The sequence below is a fragment of the Tenrec ecaudatus genome, chromosome 6 (genome assembly GCF_050624435.1).
Source record: "Tenrec ecaudatus isolate mTenEca1 chromosome 6, mTenEca1.hap1, whole genome shotgun sequence".
In the NCBI taxonomy this organism is placed as follows: domain Eukaryota; kingdom Metazoa; phylum Chordata; class Mammalia; order Afrosoricida; family Tenrecidae; genus Tenrec; species Tenrec ecaudatus.
The window spans coordinates 126,922,500-126,946,864 of NC_134535.1; the positions used below are offsets into that span (position 1 = coordinate 126,922,500).

General features: G+C 52.6%; 2 protein-coding genes and 1 pseudogene across 4 annotated transcripts; 1 reads left to right on the top strand and 2 right to left on the bottom strand.

Moving 5' to 3' along the window:
- Window positions 1-5,185: 5,185 nt before the first annotated feature.
- On the bottom strand, window positions 5,186-7,992 carry LOC142451667 (L-lactate dehydrogenase B chain-like; annotated as a pseudogene).
- A 739-nt stretch (window positions 7,993-8,731) lies between these two features.
- LOC142450353 (vesicle-associated membrane protein 1) lies at window positions 8,732-15,662 on the top strand. Its single transcript, XM_075552175.1, has 5 exons — window positions 8,732-8,875; window positions 11,738-11,864; window positions 12,111-12,269; window positions 12,923-12,974; window positions 13,385-15,662. Coding segments are annotated over exons 1-5 (357 nt in total). The 5' UTR covers window positions 8,732-8,873; the 3' UTR covers window positions 13,402-15,662.
- On the bottom strand, window positions 15,600-24,131 carry LOC142450352 (tapasin-related protein-like). Of its 3 annotated transcripts, none has more exons than XM_075552173.1 (7): window positions 23,875-24,131; window positions 20,780-21,010; window positions 20,369-20,641; window positions 18,505-18,834; window positions 17,796-18,098; window positions 16,705-16,785; window positions 15,600-15,862 (listed from the first exon to the last, which is right to left on the bottom strand). In XM_075552173.1, the coding sequence occupies exons 1-6, from the start codon at window positions 23,933-23,935 to the stop codon at window positions 16,706-16,708; spliced, it is 1,278 nt and encodes a 425-aa protein (XP_075408288.1). In that variant the 5' UTR covers window positions 23,936-24,131; the 3' UTR covers window positions 15,600-15,862; window position 16,705. The 3 variants fall into 3 exon arrangements, with proteins under 3 accessions (XP_075408288.1, XP_075408287.1, XP_075408286.1); XM_075552172.1 differs by having other exon boundaries at window positions 15,600-15,969; XM_075552171.1 differs by having other exon boundaries at window positions 15,600-16,559.
- Window positions 24,132-24,365: the final 234 nt, after the last annotated feature.

The following is a 24,365-nucleotide window of genomic DNA, read 5'->3' on the forward strand; positions in this document are numbered from 1 at the left end:
TTTACCATCAAACCTTTAATAACCCAGATGCTATATCTTTTGATCGCCGGGCACCATCAGCTTTCTTCACCACATTTGCTTTTGCACTGCTTTGTCTTCAGTGATCATTTCAGGAAGGTGACTAGCTCCCTTTCTTAATAGTGTTTTAAAATTAGTACCATGACACTATAAACAGAAGGTCCTTATGCTTCAAGGAGATGATTGATAAGATGCTCTACCACAAAATAAAAAGGCTGTCTCTAAGGTGAACCAGAGGTAGATAAAAACAGATTCAGGAATGAGTTTTGGACTTGCATTTAATCTTACTTCCAATCTAAAACAATTAGTTCTTAAGACAATTAGTTCTTCTTTGATACTTGCCCTTGTGAAAGAAACATGGAAGATATGGGTGCTATAGCAAATTGTGGTGAAGAAATTTGATGGTGCCCAGCTATCAGAAAGAGTAGCATTGGAGGTCCCCCCCCCCATCAACTATCATGATCCCAATTCTACCTTGCAAACCTGGTTAGACCGAGGATGCACAGCGGTACAGTTGGGATCTGGAAACACAGGGAATCTAGGACAGATGAACCCCTCAGGACCAATGGCAACACTGAGAGGGAAGGGGGTAAAAAGGGGGAACCGATCTCGGGGATCTACATACAACCTCCTCTCTGGGAGATGGGCAACACGAAAGTGGGTGAAGGGAGACTCCGGGCAGTGTAAGATAAGATAAAATAATAATTTGTAAATATATTAAGGGTTCATGAGGGAAGGGGGAGCAGGGAGGGAGGGGGAGAGAAAAAAGGAAAATGAGCTGATTCCAGGAAACCAAGTGGAAGGCGAATTTTGAGAATGACAAGGGCAATGAATGTATAAGTGTGCTTTACTCAATTGATGTATGTATGGATTGTGATAAGGGTTGTATGAGCCCCAATAAAATGATTTTTAAAAAAAGAATAGCATCGGGGGCCTGAAAGGCTTATTTTCAAACAAGCAGCCATATAAATGAGACATCAACTAAACCCACATGGAAGAAGTATACCAACATCTAAGATCCAAGGATTATAAATGATATCATCCAAATCTGAAAATGAGAATAGTTTCATTGTGAGGTTCTGGTGTGCAGAAGGCTGTGGGTGACAGTGGAAGCCCCAGACACATTTGCAGGATCTGAACAGGGAATGAACCTTTGGTGATTCCCTCTAACCATGTTTGACAGTGGGAAAAACCTGGTTATCAGACAGAGGGTATTGGAGAGACAATTATAGTAGCTTAAAATGATCAATCTGACTTGAAAGTTTAAAACTGTGTTATTTGGTCTCCCTTTGACACACTTTGAGTTTCATCTTAATAGTTTCTATTTATTTATTTTTCCAAATGGGAGTTTATCTCTATTTTGTTATTGTTGGAAGCGTTCTTGACTCTGTTGTGTATTTTTCTGTCTATGAAACCCATATTAGGTGGATCTATAGATACAATAACTAGAATGGTTCCTGGGGGGGGAAGGGGGGCCTGGTATCAAGGAGGTCAAGAAGGAAGACGATGTTTTGACACTGACTGTGGTCGTGATTATACAATACTACTTGATATGCTTGAACTATGGAACGGTATGATGACTGGATTAGCTTCTAATAAAATGGTGTTTGGGGGAAAAGGAGTGCTATGCTAAGAAAATGATCTCGTACTGTAGAATTCTATTTAGAGCATATTCTTGGAAACTGCTATACACCTACGAACAGCCTAGTGGTGGCCAAGAGTTAGGGCCAAGGGAGCGGGCTTGGCTATATTGAAGGCAGCACAGAGAGCTTCCTGGTGACTTCTGTGTCTTGACTGTGGTGATTACATGCATCTACATGTGTTGAATTTGCACGGGAATTCACAAATCGAGGGCATATAAAACAGTCAAATCTGAATAAACACTGTGATTTTTCCAGTGTCAATGTCATACTTTTAATATTGGGCTATAAGTTATCCACTTTCATACAGTTGATTTCAACTCATAGTAACCTTACTTAGGATTTCTGAGACCATAAATCCTTATGAGAGCAGAAAGCCTCATCTTTCTTCCACAGAACTGTTGGTGAGTTTGAATCTCTGACCTTGCAGTTAGCAGCCCATAGTTAACAAAGTGCTGTCATTTGGGAAAACTGGCACAGGGGCACAGGGGGCCTCCTTCCTATAATTTTTGGCCACTTCCTGTATATCTATAATTATTTCAAACATTTTAAAGTTTTATCACTCTCATTTTTTAAGGCCAGTGATTAAAATATTTTTCAGTGGAAGAATTTTGATATTAATTTTTCTAATTTTGTCTTGTCTTATCATTGTTTTCAACTTTTAAAAATGGTCATTTTTATGTGATTTTAGGAGGGGTTTGGGATAAGCATATAGTTAGTAACATGTTTCTAAAAGTAATTGTTTAAGGTTTTAAGCAGGATTGTGACATTCAGATAGAGTGCCTTGGCAGCTTCTTAAAGGATAGTTCTAAGAGAGGGCAAGATTGGGACCAGAGAAACATTTCAATGACTTGAAGACCTTTTACTGTTCGTTTCCACCTCTCCTAAATGGAGATGCATCGCTACAGCTCATATTGAAGGCATACTGCATTTGTCATTACCTGTTCATAAGCACTAACATTTGCAAATCGGGTATCTAAGTCTTGGAAGAACGTCCAGAGTTGAAGAAATGCCGCGACGCCAAAGCCCATTGTGTGGAAAATCAAGGCCTGCCAAACTGAGTCAAAAATGAATCATCATGGTGCCTGGCTATTAAAACACATAGCTTCTGGGGCTTTAAAAGCTTGAAGTGAAATGAGCAGCTAGCTGTCCAGCAGAGAAACCACAAGCCCACATGGAAGAAGCACACCAGAGCCCGTGTGATCATGACATGTCATCGGGACCAGGTAGCAGGTATCAGAAGACCCTTAACAAACAAATAAACAAACAAAATCTTATGGTTGAGAACGAGGGGGGTTGGAGCAGAGACCCAAAGCCCATCTGTAGACAACAGAACATCTCCCCACAGAGGGGTCACAGGGAAGGGATGAGTCAACCAGGACACAGTAAAGCACCGATCAAACACAATATTCCTCTGGTTCCTTGAGGCTTCCTCACTGCCCACTATGACCCCAGTGCTGCCTCGCACTTCGGACGAGACCGGAGCATGGACACAGCCCATCGAGAAGAGCTAGGAGCTCACGACACATGCAACCCAGGAGCAGGAATGGGAATAAGGATACCAGAAGCTAGGGAGAAGGGGGTGGGGGTGGGGAGGAAGGGGGAACGGATCATAATGATCGACACACAGCCACACATTCCCCACAGGGGGAGAACAACAGAACACGTGGGGAAAAGGGAGACAGTGGTCGGTTGGCGTGAGATAGGAATGTAAGACACTAGTAACAAGAAGCTGTTCACCCACAACCTGCTAAATTCCCACGGGCGGGGGAGGGGGGGGCACGGCTTCCAGCCGCAGCTGCAGGCCTCTGAGGTCCGCATCAACCCTGGCCGGGCCGACTGATGATCCCCAAGGGGATCCCCAAGTTGGCGCTTCTGGGGGCCGCCGAAACCTTACTTCTGAGAGAGGTCCCAGAGCGCAGCAGTGCGAGATAAGAGCGAGTGAGTAAGCAGGACGAAGATGCACCACGTGCTGCTGGAGGTGCGGTGCTACAGGGCGCCCTGCAGTGCCCGGAGTCCCCAATGTGCCGCTGAACGATGAGGAAGCCGAGACTTAAGAAGCCAGGCCCCATTCCATTCTGTGACCTTTTAACTCTGCTCTTGTCCCTTGTATGTTGACTGCCTGCCTGTCTTTTGCATCCATTACCCTTGACCCAGTGATAGTACATATGTATTTTTCTCATTAAAGGTTCAAAACCATAATAATAATAATCTATAATCTATCAAGGGCTCACGAGGGTGGGGGGAGGGAGGGAATAAAAAGAGGAGCTGATACCAAGGGCTCAATACAAAGTAAATGTCTAAAAAGGAATGATGGCAACATATGTACAAATGTGCCCGATACAATGGATGTATGGATTGTAATATGAGTTGTAATAGCCCTCAATAACATGATAAAAAAAATCATAAACGCTTCTCAATGCGAAGGTTGAGGAGGCATATTATTTCCCTATTTCATGTCTATTTTTCCTTTCAATAGTGGCACATGATAAAAATCTATATTTAAGGAATTTGATACTTTCCCTAAGTGTAAAATAAATTTCTTTGAATTAAGAAGTCATTTTATTGGGGGCTCTTACAGCTCTTATCACAATCCATACATTAATTGTATCAAACACATTTGTACATATGTTGCCATCAGTATTTTCAAAACATTTTCTTTCTGCTTGAGCCTTGGTATCAGCTCTTCTTTTTTCCTCCCTTCCTCCCCCATCCTCTCACTTCATGGACCCCAGATAAATGATAAATTGTCATTTTCATCTCTTACCCAGTAGGCTGTTTCCCTTTTGCCCACATTTCTGTTGTTCATCCCCTGTGCGGGGTGGAGGTGGAGGTTATATGTCAATCATGGTAGTGGTTCCCCCACCATCTTCCTACCCTCATGGCATCGCTGCTCCCATCACTGCTCCTGAGGAGTTGATCTGTCCTGGATTCTGTTTGTTGAGAGCTCTTATCTGTACCAGTGCACATGCTCTAGTCTAGCCGGAATTGTAAGGTAGAACTGGGGTCATGGTAGTGGGGGCGGGAGTGGGTGGGTGGGTAGGAAGCATTAAAGAACTAGATTTGCAGGGGTCCTCAAACTTTTTAAACGGGGGGCTAGTTCACTGTCCCTCAGACCCGTTGGAGGGCCAGACTATAGTTTTTTTTTTTTAAACTGAACAAATTCTTATGCACACTGCACATATCTTATTTTGAAGTAAAAAGTCAAATGGGGCAAAATCACCCGACGGGCCGTAGTTTGAGGACGCCCGAACTCGAGGAATGTTGTGTGTTCTGTTGTTGCTCTGCTGCGCCCTGGCTGACTTGTTCCTTCACTGTCTTTCTTTTCTCACGCTACAATAGTCCATTTTATCTTCCAACGGCTCCTACTGCAAACATGAAGTCAAGTATGTGCTTTAATCCTGTGGGCTCAGAGTCACCGATTTGGGACGAGAAAAGCAAACGGTGACCCTTGTACAAGGATAGTCACTAAAGGCTCATGTCAATCACATTGCAGGTTTGCCTTTCTGTGGCATAGAGCTCAGACGTCACAGGTCTTGTAGGTCCTTCTGGATGTCCCGCAGTGTCTGCACTCTTCTTGAGTCGAGCAACCTCATCATCCTTCAGCATCTGGTTGATGACACTGGTTAAGCCTCGAGCATTCAGAATACACGGGAGGCTCAGTGAGACTTCCTCCTCAACGCCACGCCCCCACCTTCACCATCCTTGATCCTGGATGATTCCTGGAGAGATTCCTGAACATCTGTTCAATATGATCAGCTACACTTATCCAATAGCCCTGTTGGTGTATCCATTTAGCTTGATGACTTCATAGCTGTGGTTGAATTGGGGGGCGCCAGCTCCCCACCACTAATCATGGATTCAGTAAGCACAGTTGTAAGGTTGAGATATATAAATATTATATTAAAGTCATCGAGAGCATGAGAGATAGGAGATTGAAATAATGGAGTCAGACACATTTCATGGTAGCAATGCTCACCTCAGTCCTGCTTGGTGGTCCACGTGGAGAGAGGGGGAAGGGAAGGAGAAGGGGAAAGGGAACAGGGGAGGAAAGAGAGCCAAGGAGAGGTCAAGGGAGGAGCAGAGAGAGAGAGAGAGAGAGGTCTCTGTTGCTAACACAGGCCTATATACCCTTGGGGCGTGCAAGCCCCCTAATTACAGGTGAAGCCATATGTCACAGGAAAGGTTTGTGCTATCGGTAATACAGTAATGGGCGGGGGACAATCTAGGGATATACATGCAATAGGAAGAGGAGGGAATGGGGGTATCCATGTGACAAGATGGGCGGATCCTAGATTCAGGATGGCAGCTTAACTTGAAGTCCCGGAGTGGGTTTGATCTGTTCTCTGGATCTCCATAGGAACCATTATCAGTTGGGTGAAAACCCCACCTGCAGGAACCAAATCAATGACTGCAGGCCTGTCCATTGTCCTTAACAGCAGGGAGCCGTGCCTACTTTAGTCTGGTGACTGACTATCTTCAGGGAGTTTGTCTGTAAGCATCTGACCTCCCCCCACAACAGACACTTTCAACCACCATTTAATGTATGCCCTCTCAATTTTCCCTGGCATTGTCTGTCCCCATCTCTGGATTCAGTTTCTGGAGAGAAATTCCTGCCACCTTCACTGCACTCCCCGTATGGTGACACTTGAGTCCCCACGTTCTCCCAAAATCCATCCATGGCAGCTGCTGGGATGAACGCCAAGGTCTTCAGCCACCAGATAGCAAAATCTAGCAGAATCCGGGTTACAGCCACTTCCCATCCCATGGTGCTCCGGCAACCCACTTGGTTTTCAGGTAAGAATATTCACTGTATGTAATATGTAAGAATAGCCACTGGCAGGAGGCCGGAGGTAGCACTAGAACTGATAGTGGCTGAATAGCCATTGAAGGCGATGTGACCATGTGGGGCGTCGGGGTGGGGGGATGGGGAAGGCTCTAAGATAGATGTGGTGGTGATCATATGACTCCCCTTGATGTGATTGCACGATTGAATCATTTAATTGTATGACATGTGAATTATGTGCCATTAAAATTGTTAGGGAAAACAAACAAACCAAGATAGATTTAAAGTCAATGGAACCTAACAACAAGATCAATTTATCTGTTCCTCAGTAAGTTTACTATACCTAAAGATTGAACTGAGGTGCTATAGGAAAAACTGCCAATAGCTTTACAAATTGTCAATGGTTTTAAAGCTCTTGTTCCTGACGAATTAATTGGCAATAAGGTATTTTTATTTGAGTACAGGTACCTAAACTTATGAGAGAGCTTTTAAATATCTCTGCAGAAACACAAACCCAAGACAAAAATAAGTCTTCCTCATGCCTCTTCCCTCCTCTGGCCTCCTTTTCCATTTTGTGCTGAGAACACCACTTGATTCTATTTTCATTAGACAAATTGTCAAATGGCTGGCAATGAAATAGTCTGAAATACTTAAAAACATATATATATTCCCACTGGTTGGACACCACAGTGAGGCGGCAGTCAGGATGGTATTGTATTTGCTGATCAGAGGAATAATGAATTGAAGGCATTGACCTTCCTATGCACCAGATGGAGATGACTCTCCCACTCTTGCTGAGGAACTCCTGCAGTTACCACCACAATCTGATAGAGTTATCTTTATCCGCCACGATTTTATGTGTCTGAAAAAAGAAGCTGCAGAGCCATCATTTCTCCTTTGAGTTTATCTTCCAAAACATCCATGAGGGCAAGCTCATTAGCCAGGCACTTGCCCAGAATGCATGATGGCACGCACATGTCAGACCAACGTGCCCAACACCAACTACAGTGGTCCTGTTGTGGACCCATGGCTTCCTCTTCTGTAATGGGTACGATCGGCTTTTCTTTTTTTCTTACTGATATTTTTCCCAGCTTTTCTTAGGGTTGCGACCCTGAACAAGAGGGAGAAGGCGCTCAGCAGGACAACTAAAACTAGGATAAGAAGTCGGCTGCGTTAGTCTCCTCCGTCTAAGTGATTAGAAAGCATTGTATCACAGTTGATTTGCAACTGTTTTTCTTTTTTATTATTATTATTATTTGCAACTGTTTTTCTTAGCGCAACATAAAGTGAGTTTTACAGTTGATGGTGTCCAGATGAGTGATAAAAGTGGGAAGGGGAGACGAGAAAGTTTTGAAATGCAATATTCTAAAACAAAACAAACAAACTCAAACCCGCGGAGTCAATTCCAACTCACAACCCTATAGGGCAGAATAGGATTGTTCCGTAGTGTTGCGGAGACCGAAACCCCTTACAGAAAGGACAGACTCTTCTCTTTGCCTCAGAGCAGCCGGTGGGTTCTAACTGCCAACCTTGCAATTTGCAGCCCATTGCTTTCCATTGCACCACGAAGGCCACTTAAAATACCATACTAAAAAGACCATATTGACCCAACTTGGTGCACTGTTGGAGGTGGGGGTAGAGATTAATGGGAAGGACATCAGGATGGCCCACAGGTTTCTGGGCTGGGCAGTAGCCCATGAATAGTTAATTTAGGATGGATGGAGTGAGGCGGGAGGCGATGGCGTGAAGTCGTGCTTTTCGCTTCGGGGAGCTACTCCCTCCGCCCACGGTACTCGGCACCTGGACCCTGCCTGGGTCAGAGGCGCAGAGGAGGGGAGGGCCGAGCCTGTGCACGGAGTATCGAACGAGGTAACCAAGGGCTGAACCCAGCGGCGCAGCCTGCGAGCGCGCCCAGACGCCGGCAACTGCTGGACCCGACTTGGCAGCTAGGTACCCAGAAGCTCCGACTCACGCCGGGGAAGCCGCCCTTCCCGGGCTTGGCCAGTATCCCCGCCCCGCCCCGCGGCTTAGCTAGCCAGGTAAGCGACCTCTGGTTGCATTGGTCGGTGAATTTCCCTAACAGCCTGCGCTCCCCTCCGGAGTCGGGACGAGAGGAGAGCCGTGATTGGCAAGCTTGCAGGGGCGGGGCGTGCTAGGCCTTCGCCGGCCCTCACCGGGGGACCTGGCGCCTCTCCTGGGCGAGGATTGGGCCGCGGGACGGTGACGTTGATCGGAGGCGTGGCCAGCACTAATAAAGGCGGGGACCGGCGCGGCAGCTGCAGTAAGTGCCACCGCAGCTTGAGCCCCTGCAGGTCTGTGAGAGGCGGACCTCGGAACTTCTGTCGACTCACCCGCAGCTCTCCCCCGTCGCCCGGTGTCTCGCCGCAGCCTCTGGAGGAGACGGACTCCCCACTCCCTGTGTCAGAAAAATGTGAGTTGACGCTGATGAGCGGGACTCGGCACCTCCTTGCCACTCTCACCCCCGCGCCGGACTCTGCGGGACGAAAAATGGCGCATTGCAGCAGCTGCGGCGACGCGGGCCACTACTACCGCGCGCCGCCCCCAAACCGGGCTACTCCCTGGCAGGGGGCAGCACCCCATCCTCGCATCAGCTACAGCTAACGCCCCATGGGCAGGGGCCCAGGGGTCCCATAGCCACTGCACCCTCTCCTCGCCCGTGGGGCACTTCATTCCAGGTGGAGCCCGGGGAGGGCGAAGGGGGGCTTGGAGACATCAGGCTTGGGGGCTCTTCTTGTGCCTGACGGAGCCTGTACTCAGGCGTCTGGAAAGCAGGGGCTTGCACTGCAGCCTCTGGTGTTGTCAGTTTCCCCCTCACCCTCCAAGTGTGATGCGCGTCCACTTAAGGGCATGGGGCGAAGCGCCAGAAACTTAGCTGCCAGGTCTGTGGCACCAGATTGAGCAGCTCAGGAAGACGCAAGGGACGATGACATGTGAGTCCACACAGCCATTCATCCCAAGGCCACCATGTTGAAGGTATTCTCCTGTCAAGGATCTTAGCCAAGTATATGAACGAGAAATAGGGGGAGCCAAGCATCCTGCTGCCCTGCCCCTAACTGGCTCAGTTTATTTCTGCCTTCTTCAGCATCGCCCCCACCCCCAAGGTCCTGAGGGACAACTATGGCTAACAAACGGATTGCTTCCCTAGACCACAATGTGTGTGCCAGATTTTTCTTTCTGATCATTCCCTAGAAACTTGGTCCTGGCTCTTAGTGTATTTGTGATGCTTCTGTTAGTAACCAAAGAATGGGACAGGGTTTACCTGAGTTACATAAGGGATCTGGTTCCCTGGGTACTGCACAGAGTGCTTTCAACTCCCAACCAGTAGTAAGTGAAATGCTTTCTAGCTGTTTCCCGCGCCCTGCTCTCCCCACCGTCGTTTCTGACTTGAGACTTGTAGTTTTAACTGTATATGAATCCCCCCTCCCCCCGCCCCATCCCCTAAAGCATTTTGATGAACTCCTAGGATTCCAATCAGTTGTCTTCATTTGGGGAAGGGGGATCCTGGGCAGCCAACCTGGTTCCCAACAGCAGCCAAGTGGGATGAACAGAAGGAGATGGTGGCTGGCAGGGCATCCCAAGGTCTCTGACCTTAATTTTGTCATTGGTGCCACCGCCCGGGACTGCTTCCAGGACCAGACACAGGCTGCTATATTATTACTTTGCTGCCTGTAGCAGCACCTGAGTCTTGGAGCATGCCTGGCCCGGTACCTGTCTTTCCGCTGCTTCCTTGTGCTTTAGGAGGACGGGCAAGATCAATTCCCCTACAAGGCAGTGAGTCAGATGTAATCCGCTGATCTGACCTCTCTGGAGGGTTGTCTGTGGTTTTAGACAGAAAGCAAGGCACTTAGTGGGGAGGAGCTTCTATTGTGATAGGGAAATTCGTTTTGATGAGTCTCTGGGTGGTTTATTACTTGGTGCATTCACTGTGGGCTGCTGGGGGAGGCATGTTTTGTGAGGTTTTGCTTCTTTTGATGGGTACATCTAATAGTAGTTTCTGTTCTCCATCAACGTTGAGAGTTCACTGCCTGTCTATGGGTTCTCCCTTTACAGAGAAAAACAACTCATGTCTTAGATTGGCCTTGGGGGCATTCTGTGAGTTTAGCCTCTGTGTATTGGGACTTGGGAGAGGAGTCCATCTTGAAGAACCCAGGCCAGATTGCCCCCATCTGGTGTGGGACCCCTTAGCCTTGGGTGCTACTTCACCTTCCTGTGTGTGGGAATGCAAACAAGGGTTTCTCTTTTGGGGGTAAGGGAGGTGGTGGGGGGTGGATAAGAAACTAAAGGAGTCTCCGGAAAACAAAGCAGGAGGGTGTCTGTGATATAGACACCAGGAGTCTGTGATATAGACACCAGGACCATTTTCAGCCCTTCTGCTTCCTGTCTGTGCTCTTGGGCCAATGTCCAGTGCTAATGCAGTGGCCGGGGACCAGGTTCTGTCTGAGCAGAACCTCGGCCTCCTGCACCCACAACAAAGAAAGCCAACAGCCCTGACTCACTCCACCTACACAGGCCTGACTTGGTGGCTATCCAGGTCCTCCTTACTTGCGGGCCCCATAGACTACTAATCATCCTCCCGCACATAACCAGTCACTGGGCCCCTCACACAGAGTCTGTCTGCTCGCCTTTTCTGTGATGGATATCCAGGCTTGGCAGAAGAGCAGCAGCTCAGGCCCTGGGCTCACCCTGACAGTTCAGCTTTTTTTCTCTCCCAAGGAGCTTCTCACTGGGGATCGGGCTTTTCCAGTTGGCATCATGTGAAATATTTCCGCAGCAGTTAGGGCCATGCCTGGTACCCCATAGCTTGGGTGCCAGGGGGCGCGTCTGAGTCGGGTCTTGGAGCCGATGATGCCCCCCCCCCCAAAAAAAAACTCATGAGGCTGCCCTGCATGTTCCTGCGTGCCACTAAAACGCGACCCCGAACCTTTTCATCTTGTACTTCTCACTCCTGAATCTCCCTGCTTGGGATTGCCAAGGAGCCAGCTTCCCATCTGCCCGTTTCTAAAGCCAAACTGCACTCGCTGCCTTGGGGTCTATGCCGACGCCTAGTGGTCCTGCAGGACAGACTAGAACTGCCCCTTAGGGCTCCCAGGGCTCTGACTCAAACACAGAAGCAGCGGCTCTATGTATCAGGGTACTTTCAGGGCTGGCCCCTCTTATTTGCACACAATCTAATTATAATTGCTTTGGTGGTCTGGGGCCGAGAAGTGGCCCAATGGGAGGGTTCCTCTCTGGGCTGAGTTACTTTTTGTCCCCTACCCACTTCGTTACACAGGTCTGCTCCAGCTCAGCCGCCAGCCCAGGGGGAAGAAGGGGCTGCCCCAGGTGGGGGGCCCCCAGGCCCGCCCCCCAACATGACCAGCAACAGACGACTCCAGCAAACTCAGGCACAAGTGGAGGAGGTAGGTGGAGAGCTATTTTTCGGAATCTTGGATTAGAGACAGAAGGGAGCATCTTACATGTTTTTCTCTCTGTTCTGGGGGTAGGGGTGAGGGTGCAGGGTGGCCAAAGGCCCTGGCTGGAAGGGACCCGCCGAAGCACCCATCTGGTGGAATTAAGCAGGGCCAGGCTCCTTCGTGGTTCTCTAGCCTCCAATCCCTGCCATTTCCAGTGCTGAGCTTAGGCGCTCGGTTTCCGTGGCCCCTCAGGTGGTGGACATCATGCGTGTGAACGTGGACAAGGTCCTGGAGAGGGACCAGAAGCTGTCAGAGCTCGACGACCGGGCTGACGCCTTACAGGCCGGAGCGTCACAGTTTGAGAGCAGCGCGGCCAAGCTAAAGAGGAAGTATTGGTGGAAAAACTGCAAGGTCAGTTTTCCTCGCCTCCTCCCTCTTCCCTTCCTGGGCTTCAACAGGGAAGGCAAGAGACCCCCTCTGGTTCCCCCTTGCTTTCCCTCTAAGGCGCAGGATTGGAGGGAAGCCCGGCAGCCTCCTTCCCGGGGCGCAGGGCCCGACACTGCCCACCAGGGGAGGCTAGCGTGCTCCGCACCGCTCACTGGGGAAAAGATAACCCTGCTGATGATTAGTCGTTTTCCCTTAAGCGAGCTCTCCCCGTAAGAAAAAGAAAAGAAAAATTCTTACCTGGAAAATGAACCCGTTAACTAAAGGTCCCAAGTCTGCAGCCTCATTGGAGTTCCTTTTAAAGCCCAAGGCAAGAAGAGCTGAGCAACACCGAGCAGGGTGCAGGGTCTCCGGGCTGTTTGTGCTGGGCAGCCGCTGGGGTCCAGGGAGTGTTTGGTCCCTGAAGGGAAGCCGAGGGGTTGGGCCCCAAGGGGCCGTGTGCTTTCTTCCCCTGTCCAAGAATGGAGGGCGTCCCGTGCCCGAGTCCCTCGCCCCCTCGCCCTCTCGCCCCCTCGCCCCCTCGCCCCCTCGTCCCCTCGCCCCCTCGCCCCCTCGCCCCCGGCTCCCTTGCTGTTCCTTCCGGAGTCGGAGGGCTCATTTTCCTGTCCGTGTTTCTCCAGATGATGATCATGCTGGGAGCCATCTGTGCCATCGTTGTGGTAGTTATTGTGAGTAAGTATCGCGGAGGTGGCCCATGGGGGGACAGGGGGAAGGAGTCTCCTCCCAGCCCTGCCTGCCTGCTGGGGAGCGGGGCTGCTCTTTTGGAGGTATGGAGACTGCCCTTTCGGGCCTCTCACCTGGTTTGGGAGGGAGCAAGGGAGGGCTGGGAGCTTGCTAAGCCCCAGGACCTCTTGGATGGACAAGCCTTCCCGCCTCGAGATAATTGCGGGGTACGGCCCCTCCTGTGCCGAGGAAGCGGGGTGCTGCTGTTTGCCACCGGCATGGGTCCGGGGGAGCCGTGGGGACAGGACACCTCCCGCGGAAAGGCCCGACTGTCTGTTAACTTGATGTAATTTGCCGTCTTGTTTTCTCCTGTCTCTTTCCTCTTTTTCCATCTGGGACTCCCCGGTTCCTGTGTCCAGTCTACTTTTTTACTTGAGAACGTGCCACCCCTTCCTTCCCTGTTCTCCATTGCCAGCCAGACTCATGCCCCGCGCCCTCTGTTTGCTCTCTCAACACACGCCCCTATCTGCCTCCTGACATCCCAGCGCAGGCTTCTCTGCCACCCATCCCTCCTGTGTTTGTTGCTTTCTGTTGGCACTTTGTCGTACCCCACCTCCCCCAGCACTAGAAATGCTGCTCGTGCAGAGTCTTGGAGTAACCTCTCAGAGAGAGAGAGAGAGAGAGAGAGAGAGAGAGAGAGAGAGAGAGAGAGAGAGCGCATGCAAGCAATAGCCGGTGCCTCCTCCCTGCCCCCTTCCTCACGTCCCCTCCAGTTCTCCCCAAGTCCCCAAAGAGGTAGAGGCCACTGCAAGGGAGAGAGAAAAGGGAGCAGCTGAGGTGGGGTTGCCCAGGAGGCTGCCACGATGGGACAAGAGCAGGGGATGTGTCTTCAGGAGAGTCCAGCCTGCTGGCGGGAGGAGGCTTGGCACACTTGGGAAAATGGTGGCTCCCTTGTTGTTTCCCTGGCTACCTCGCCTGCAACTCTCCCTCTGTGCTAACCCCAGGAGAGGACCCCATGTCCAGTTTGGTCCGTTTAGAATGTAAAACCTAGGCTGCTGTTGCTGCTTTTTACAGTGGCTACTTCTAACCTTTGAGCCCAAAGTTTCCTAGGTCTTCAGGGAGCCTACAACCTTGTCCGTAGTTTCTATAGGCCTGGAGTCCCAGCATTGAGAAGATACGGGCCTCATTCTCAGCCTAGGAGCAGTCCCCACCCCCACCCCCGGAAGGGCCGTCCCATCACATTTTGGGGTATGCGCTGTCTGTATTGGCATGAAGGGCTGGGCGTAATCTCAGAGAGCCAAGGTTTGGGACTCGGTCCATTTTCATTGCTGTCATAAAAGACAGTATGCCTATTGGCTATAGAAATGGAGTCTGGGGACTTGTTTTAAAATGAACTTGGGGTAGGGTGGGAGGCGAGGAGCTTAGAGGAAGCTACCTCTTGCCCTCTCACTGTGGATGAAGGAACGTGAGGGGGTGAGAAGTGAGGGACTTGCCAAAGGCAGGAAAGAAGAAGGTAAGAGGGCCTCCCTGGCCTGGCCCAACCCCAGTAGTTAGGGAAGTTTGGTGTGCCTGTAAATGCAACCTTGGACGGGAGGCCCGACAGCACTTGTATACTGCTGTGTCTTCTTGGGGCCCTCTCCACTAGTCACCTCTGCCCCTCCTGCTCTACCGTCCCCATTGACACCTCCCTCCGTTACCCATCTGCACTCTGCCTGCTCTCTTGGTCTCCTCTGTGTCGGGGTGCAGAGTGAGGCAGCTGAGGTTGGGAGCCACTTGCCTGTCTCCAGCGGGGGGCAGGGGGTGTTCCTGCTGCCTGGAGGAGAGTGTTCCAAGGGATAGACCAAGGACCTTGCTGAAAGGGTGAGGAGGGAGGGGAGCAGGGCAGGCTGGGAAGAACAGGAGGAACACACCTGAAGCCCTTTATTCCTCTGCCCTCTGGCTCTTGGGGGGTTGACTGCGGGGGGGGGGGGAGGCTGGCCTGGATGCTTACCTCCCACACAGCAGCATTTCATTGCACAAAACCATCCTTCCTTTCCCGCTGCCTCCCCCACCCTTCCCCCTGCTTCCCACCTTCCTGCTCTGGGCAGGACTGAAGAGCTGAAGAAAGCAGTCAGTGTACCCTCCCAGCGTCCCCCCTCGAAGGCCTTCACTCTCCCCCGGGCTGCTCCTTGTCCAATCCAGTGGGTCACCGCCGGAGCAGCAGCACCACTGTCCTCGATGTGTCCCAAGCCTCGAGCAGATCCTGGGCCCCCCAGCCCCGGCCCTGTCGTGGGGCTCTTTATCTCCCGGGGTTCTGCCCCTCTGAGGTGCACCAGAAGTAGCCAGCTTTGTTCTTTGGGGGCGGTAGCCCTTCTATTTTCTTTCTCATCCTGCCCTGGGCCCTCCTCTGTCTTTGCCCCCCCCCCACTGCCCCCACCCTGAGCCACATGCATGAACCGTTGCAACTCAGCCCTGGGAATCTGCAGGTAGGTGGAGCCTGGCTTCCCACGTCCCCATCCGTCGTCTTCGGTTTGGCCATGAGCCGATGTGGGGTTCCCATTGTGTGTCTGCCATCACCTCTCTGTCTCTCTTCCTTACCCCGATCTCATACTGGTATAGAGTAATCACAGTTGTACTTCCACCAAAGGCATGTGGCATATTTACCGATGTCATGTATTCTGAACAGAGGCCAAAAAAACAAAAACAAAACAAATTCCTTCCCTAAACCGACTCGGCTGTTATTTGGGTTGAGGAGCTGGGGTGGGCGGGCGTGGAGTACAGTACCCCTTCTCCTTAGAAGCCTCATGCTGCCCGGGCCTGGAAGGGCTGGCTTCTGTGCTTTGCCTGGTCTTGAAGGCACTAAGGACCTGTGTGTGGCAGAGAAGCCGTCTTTGCTCGGCGCCCGACTCCTGCAGGTGCTGCTGAGAGGAAGTGACGACAGGAAGTTGAGTGGGCTTCACAGGCTGGCAGACAGCTGACTGCAGGCTTTCTCAGGCACCGGTCTGCCCGGCCCGGCCCAGGGGACCTGTGCAGACGAGGCCTCCGGTGAACCTCCCGGTCCCATGCGGTTTTCTTATGTTGAGTTCCGGCTTTACAAATGAGTCACAGGAGTGCTGTCCCCTGCCCCGGTGAGGGCGAGGACCTTGCCGGTCTTCTGACACAGCTGCCGCTGATTTGCAGGCATTGAGTTGGCGGATCATGAGGCCGGCAACCAAGGGCTGCTGAGGGCCCCACCCTTGCACCTTGAACCCATCGCAAGGTGGAGCAGCTAGGCGTGGGGTCAAGGGGACAGTGTAGTGGAGAAGCTTGGCCTCCGAGGGTGCCAGTGGCTTTTATTCTGACAGGGTCCAGACTTGGTGAGGGGTGGCCCAGGACCCACCCCTTGGCCCTGTGGCCCCTCGCTTGCTTGTCACCTCATCCCCAACCTGGCTCTTGTTTGAAGCTCCACTGTCGCCCTCTCTACATAGTCTCCTGGGTGCATCTGCCCAGGGCTAGTGGCTTTGGGGCTCCTCCTGCCCGTGGAGCCTGGCTCTTCTCCCAGAGCCCCTCTGGGCATGTTTGACCGCTCTGAGGCAAGAGGGTGGCTGCCGCAGAATGTGGACCTCGGCGAGGTGGCTAGGAGGAGAAAGGAGGCATGGGGCTAGCTTTAGTTAAAGTAGCACCGAAGGCAGGGGGCCGGCTGGGAGCTAGGGGTTCATGAGGGGCTGGTCTGAAGGGGAGGTGGGTCAGGGGCTGGAGCTGGGGGCAAGCAGGCTCTTACCTTACCACATCCGGAGCCCCAGAAACAACAGTGCAAAGAGGAAGAGGCTGCTGGCAAAGACGACCCCCCAGGCCGTTCTCTCTGTGGGGTAGAGTGGAGCAGGCCCACATCATCACAGGCACCCTCACCTGCCCACCATGCGCCCCAGGGAGGCGGGACGGGAGGAGCATGCGTTGGCTAGTCCCTGGTGGAGGGGCGCACGTCTGAGCCCTGCCCTCACACCGATGCCACGGAGCGGTTGTGCTTGTTGACTGGCTGGCTGTTCTTGTATGTTCCTTCACATAAGTCTACCTCGTCCCACCTCAGGAGGCTGGTTTACTTGTTGGTTTTGATTAGGTGAGTTGGGAACCACCAAACCGGGTGGCCCAGGAGCACCACCTCTCGCCCAGGGCCACCTGCGCTCCCGTTTCTGAGTGTGAATTCTTCCCTGCCACTCGCCTGCCAGAAACCTTTCCCCACCCAACCGTGACCTTCAGGATCCCGCACAAGCCAGGAGGCCCACCCTGGTCTGGCCCCCTGCAGCAGGTGGGGAGGTGGGCTGTCTGTCTCATTTTCTGTGTGCTTCCTTACTCAGGTCGGGGACCTTGGGCAGCATCTCTGCATGCCTGCTGACTCCCGTGTCCAGTGGAAGCACTTGCTCCCACACACGTGTGCGCCCACATTCCTGAGCATCCTCGGCAGCCACAGCGGTGTCTCAGCTCCTGAAATCTGAGGCTGCTTGATGATCCGGCTGTTGTCTGTGCCCTTTTTGTCTTGAGGGCCCCCAAGGGCCCTCCTACCCCAGCTAGCTAGCCAGACTGAAGACACCCAACTGCCCCCTCTTGGTCCTCATCCCCCATGTCTCCTAGTCTGGACTAAAACCATGAGTGAGTGGCCAGGCTGAGGTCAGCCTTGCTCTCCCACCAGCAGCGCCATGCCTGACGTAGCAGAGTGGGGAATGGGGGAGGCTGCCATCGTGGGGGAACCTAATTTAGAAGCAGGGCAGTTGGGACTGTACACCATGGTAAGCAGAGCAAGGCTGCCAGGTGGTATTGGAGCGCGAGAGCCAGGAGCCCAACCCTGCGGTGGGGTACGGGGATGCCGCCTGGTACCTGGTGGAGCAATCCAGGTGCTGGCTTGCAGGGGCTTCTCCAGGGAGAGGTGGGCGACCTGGCAGGTGTACGTGGCGCCGGCAGGGCCCGGCTCTGCCGTCAGGGTGGAGGCGATGCTGTAGGTGTCTGCTGAGCTCTGCCGGAGGCTGGAGAAGGAGGCTCCCAAGACCGGGGCCGGGCTTCCTCCCTGCTCCTCTCGGATCCACGTCACAGCCACGTCCAGAGGGTAGTAGCCAGCAATGCTGCAGATGAGCGTGGGCAGTGGGGCTTGACTGGCCAGGTTCAGCCGTACTCTTGGGGGGGCTGGTAGAAAGGACAGGAAGGGTGACTTCTGAGGGACCAGGGCCTTCTCCTGTGAGGGTGCCCGTAGGCTGCGGAGGCTCAGAGCCCCTTGCCATGGTGGAACCAGAATCGGGGCTGGCCCAGAATGCAGGCAACAAAGGGTACCCTAAAACACGTGAACAAGGTTGCCTGAAGGTTGGCTTGCTTTTGATTGTCATGGCAGGCCAGTGATTTGTAAGCAGGTCGGTGACCAAGTAGGGGACCTTGTCTGATGCCATCTGTTTTTCTAGGATGGAGAAGGCATTCAGGGCGTGGGCGAGCATCAGTCACTCAAAACTGCCCTCATGCCTGAGCCCCTGGGACGGAAAACAGTTTGGACAGCTCCCCCCGCACCCCACCGCCCCTGGCCACCGGAGCCCTGCCTCACCTTGCACGCTCAGCCGGATGATTTGCTGAGCTCGGTACAGAGAGGTGGTGACCTGGCAGATGTAGGCCCCCTCGTCCTTTACAGTGAGGCTGGGCAGGGTCAGTGAGGCGTCCCCGAGCAGTTCGGGCTCCAGGCTGGCGCCCTCCCGCTTGGCCTGCCCCTGGCCCGAGGCCCAGTAGTACACCAGCTGGCCACTGCCCTTATGCTGTAGCCGCCACTCCACGCTGACCAGGTCCAAGCCCGGCGCCATGGTGAAGCCACAGTGCAGGGAGGGCGAGGCCCCCAGCAGGGAGCTCAGGGATGGGGTCTGGGTGGTCACCTGGAACTCCACTGTGGGGAGAAAAAGCGGGGTGAGTGAGGGCATCTGACTCCTTGGAGTTCCCCGGGGCTGCGCTGAGGCTGTGGGCAAGGCGGCCTCATCTCATCTCCCGCCAGATGGGGGTCCCAAAGGGAAAGGGGTGAAATGCCAGCATCTAGTCCAGGATATCGTCCTGAAAAATTTTTTGCTTTCCATCACGCAGCTCTCATTTTGGGTGTTGCATAGGTTTGAAACAGCCCAGGTAAGAAGGAGGGGCATCTGGCAGACGTGACGGTCCCTGGCTTCTGAGGCAGCTGGGTGACTGTAGGCTCGCCAACAAGGGTAGCATTCTCTGACTGATGCCTTCCGAGGAGAGCAGGGTAGCCTTCTAGGCTGGGCTGGAGTGTCTCTTCTTGGAGACAAAATAATGGGTTAGGTGGATTCTGAAGATCTTTCATCATGGGCTCGATCTCCTCTGCCCCCTCAGTGCCAGCTCCCTGCCAGGGAGGCGAATGCCTCTCACTTTCCCGGGAGTGGGAAGCTTCTGCAAAGAGACCATGGACTCATTGTGGGGTCTCCCCGAGGGAAAGGTGCTTATCTGAACGATGCACTCCTGTGCTTTGCTCGATGGTCGTGCACAGAAAGCTGACCCGGGGCTCAGTAAGACTCTTCCAGATGGAGAGTAGTGTGAAGGTGGGTGGAAAAAGGGGGAATGGATCACAGTGATCGACATAGAACCCTCTCCCAGGGAGAAGGACAACCAAAAAGTGCGTGAAGGGAGAGACACCGGTCAGGGTAAGATTGAAAAAAAAAAAATCAAGGGTGCATGAGAGAGGGAGGGTGGGGAAAGGGGGGGAAATGAGCTGATACCAAGCGCTCAAGTAGAAAATGTTTTGGAAATGATGTTGGCAACATATGTCCAAAGGTGCTTGACACGATGGATGGATGGTGATAAGAGCTGTATGAGACCCCCATAAAGTGATTTTTAAAAACTCTTCAAGACAACACAGCTGGCAGCCTGGCATGTCTTATATCCTGACACCAACCCAGACTCCATCTCACTGGCTCGATTTCAACTCGCAGTGACCCTGCAGCGGTCTCCCACGCAGTGACCCTGCAGCGGTCTCCCACGCAGTGACCCTGCAGCGGTCTCCCACGCTTAGTGAATCTGTGCAGGAGCAGGCAGCCTGTCTTTCTCCTTGCAGAGCGGACGGTGGTTTTGACTCACCAACCTTGCAGTCAGTATTCCAATGCTTACGTGACAGGCCACCACGCCTCCTGACCGCGCAAACTAGCGTGGGTGGCTTTCTATAAGTGGGAGTCAGCTCCACGACCATGGGGTTTTGGTTTTGGAGATGAAAACATAGATTGGCCTTGTGTTTGGACCCTTAGTATCCTCTCTGGACTGGGGGGGGTTCAGGAAGGAGGGGCATGGAGGCCTGGGGGGAGCACCCTAAGGTGATCTATGTGATGGATAGAGAGTACTTGTTCTCTTCCTTGTCTCTGCTCACTCCAACATAAAGTAAACAAAACTTCCTGCCAGCCACCTGCTTCTTCCTTTCTTACCTGCAGTTTTCACAGAGCCCCGGGGGCCCCGGGGCAGCTGCATCATGGGGTCCCAGGCAGACCCGTTCTCAGTGTCTCCCAGGGACTTCATCACCATGGAGACACTCGGCCCCCCTTCAGACACCTGCACGTTGGCAATGAACCACGCTGCGGTCTCCTTGGTGGCCTCGGGTCTGGTCTGGAGGGAGTAGTGGGAGATCTCACAGGTCACCTCCTTCTGGTTACAGTCGGCGTGGAGCAAGGCCTCAGCCTGGGGCACCTGGACCAGGTCCACTGGAGGAGAAGAGTGACACTGAGGGAGGACCCGGGCCGATGGGACACAAGTGTGGACTGTAGGTTGGGGTTAAACACACAGGCACAAGGCTGTCCCTGCCGAGGGAGCCTGGAAGGTACACAGTGGAGTGAACTTACCAGAAGCCTCGAAGGTCACTTGGAAGTCATCTTGGTCCACGGTGCCCTCCTGGAAATCCGTGAAGCCTTCCAAGGAGCCATCATCCAGCACGGGCACCTTCCTCAGCACCAGCAAGGCCTTTACCCTGTCTCTGATACTGGCCAAAGTCCCATGGTGCCCACCATCCTTCACCAGGAAGCAATCCAAGACCACATCCACTGCCCGCCACTGCCTTTCTGTCGTTGGGGTGTCTGGGGGAGAAGACAGGGTGAGCACCCTCTTAACCAGAAAGTTATTCCAGCACTCTCTGACTCCCCCACTCCCCTGACTGGCATCGGGAAGAGGTGCTCGCTGCCTCCCGCTCCCCCCCCCTCGGGGCAGTGTCTGCCAGGCCAGGCCAGTATTTCTTGCTGTGAAGAATGTCCTGGATTTGCCCTGCTCAGTTTTCACTCTTATTTCCAGTTTATTTTATTTATTAATCATTGTATGGGGGGGGGGGTGTTCTTACAAATCTTATGACAATCCACCATTCAATTGTATCAAGCACACTTATACATATGTTGCCATCATCATTTCCAAAACATTTTCTTTCTACTTGAGCCCTTGGTATCAGCTTCTCGTTTTACCTGCTCCTTCTCCCACCCTCCCACCTTTGTGAACCCTTGATCAATTAGATGTGATTGTTATTTTGTGTCTTCCAGGGAGGTCCGTTGTGTTGTCTCCCTTCTCTCACATTTCTGTTCTGTTATTCATCCCCCTGAAGGGGAGGGGGGCTACATACCCAATCTTACATACCCGCTTCTTCTCCCACCCCAGTCCTGTTTGTTTCCAGTTTTTGAAGTAAAGTCTAGCTCCTCCATCAAAGGCAGTCGTTCTCAACATGCGGGTTGCGACCCCTTCAGGGGTTAGGGGGTGGGAGGGTGGTCAAATGACCTTTTCACAGGGGTCGCCTAAGACCATTGGAAAACACATATTTCCGATGGTCTGAGGAACCGAGACACGGCTCCTCTATCCGTCTCCAGGTGGGTCCACCCACATGCAGCTATGGTGAGAAAGGAGCTAGCTCAACCTTCCCATTAAGGTCGGTTTTACACATACTGTCCCAAAATGTAACAATGTTGTTATATTAAAACCATTACCTATGCTACACCATCCTTCAAGACAAACTTTCATTTATTTGTAATTAGAAATGAATATTTCACAATATAGTTACATATTGTTTTTGTGATTAATCACTATGCTTTTAAAAAAATCATTTTATTGGGGGCTCATACAACTCTCATCACAATCCATACATCAATTGAATCAGGCATGTTTGTACATATGTTGCCCTCATTTTCTAGACATTTACTTTAAAAAAATCATTTTATTAGGGGCTCCTACAACACTTATCACAATCCGTACGTACATCCATTGTGTAAAGCACATTTGTACATTCGTTGCCCTCATCATTCTCAAAACGTTTGCTCTCCACCCAAGCCCCTGGCATCAGGCCCTCATTTTCTCCCTCCCTCCCCTTCCCCCTCCCTCAGAACCCTTGATAATTTATAAATTATTTTTTTGTCTTATCTTGCTCTGTCCCATGGCTCCCTTCACCCACTTTTCTGTTGTATGTGCCCCACGGAGGAGGTCACATGTAGATCCTTGAAATTGATTCCCCCTTTCCAACCCACCCTCCCTATGCCCTCCCAGTATCGCCACTCACACCACTGGACCTGAGGGGATCATCCACCCTAGATTCCCTGTGTTTCCAGTTTCCATCTGTACCAGTGTACATCCTCTGGTCTAGTCAGACTTGCAAGGTAGGATTCAGATCATGACAGGAGGGGAGGAAGCATTTAGGAACTAGAGGAAAGTTGTATTTTTCATCATTGCTACAGTGCACCCTGACTGGTTCATCTCCTCCCCAAGACCCCTCTGCCAGGGGACCCCTCTGCCAGTGGCCTACAAATGGGCTTTGGGTCTCCACTCTGCACTCCCCCCTTCATTCACTATGGTAAGGTTTTTTGTTCTGATGATGCCTGATACCTGATTCCCTTGACACCTCATTATCACACAAGCTGGTGTGCTTCTTCCATGTGGGCTTTGTTGCTTCTGAGCTATAAGGCCGCTTGTTTACCTTCAAGCCTTTAAGACCCCAGATGCTATATCTTTTGATAGCCGGGCATCATCAGCTTTCTTCACCACATTTGCTTATGCACCCACTTTCTCTTCAGCGATGTGTTGGGAAGGTGAGCATCATAGAGACATTTACTTTCTATTGAGCCCTTGGTATCAACTCTTTCCCTCCCTCCCCCCCACCTGCTCATAACCCCCTGATAGATTATACATTGTTATTATTATCATATCTCACACCGACCACTGTCTCCCTTCCCCCATGTTTTGTTTTCTGTTGTTCTTCCCCCTGGAGAGGGCTGTATGGTTATGTGTCAGTCATTGCGATCGGTTCCCCCTTTCTCCCTTCCTCTCCCCAATCACGGTGCTTTAATGATCTTCAATTTGTAACGATGAAAATACATCCTGCATATCAGATACTTACACGACGATTTATAGCAGTAGCAAAATGACAGTGATGAAGTAGCAACAAGAATAATCTTATGATTGGGGGTTCCCTAATCTTATGGTTGGGGGTCCCCACCACGTGAGGAGCTGTATGAAAGGGTGGTGGAGTGAAGCTGGTCAAAGGAATTCTCAGCATAGGCAAACAGCTGGGCAAATATTGGGGCAGAGTGTGTGGGGGGGCATGGGGGGGTGACTTCTAATCCCAGGGGCCTGGCAGTCACCTTGCATTTCCTCAACCTGCCCACCATGGGACCGGCTGCATTCTGCCACAGCAGGGAGGGGTGGTTTTCCTAGCTAAGGGAACCCTACTCTCATGGGCAGGTGACCCCTCCCAGGGCCTCAGGACAGTGACTGCCCATAGTACCCACAGAGGAGAGCCCTCTCTGGGTGGTGTCTCCACACACTTTTGGGTCCTTGCTCGCCAGCCCCCAGCCTTTCTCGACTGCTGGGCTTCGAAGGCGACTCCTAGGGGGCGCCCCGGCTTCACAGCCCTTCTATGCAGGGGGACAGCCACCCACCCCATCAGCCCCACCCCCATCCCCGCCCCACTTACCGGTCTCCACGGAGGCCCACAGGGCCCAGCCCAGCAGCAGGCACCACAGCCCGGCGCCCATGGGGGCTGCTCTGGGCCCCCCTCAGCCACGCCCCTCTCCACGATCCTTCCTTTGGGAGAGCCTGCGCAGGAACACGCTGCTGGTCCGCCAGCCAGACACCCCTCGCCGGCTAACGCAGGGCAGCCTTCGCGGCGGGCTGTCGGCGCTTTCGCTTTCACTTTGGGACGTTCCCGGGCCGCCTAGGCTTCTGGGCACAGCCACCTGCTGCAGCTGTCGTCGGCTTCCTGCTCTGCGCACATCCCGCACCCACTGCCACAGCCACCCCCTCACTCACCCCGCCCCCCCACTCCCCACTCACTCCCACCCCCACACTCACCCCACCCCCCACTCACTCCCACCCCCACCCTCACACTCACAGCCACCACCCACTCACACTCACCCCCCACTCACTCCCACCCCCACATTCACAGCCACCACCCACTCACTCTCA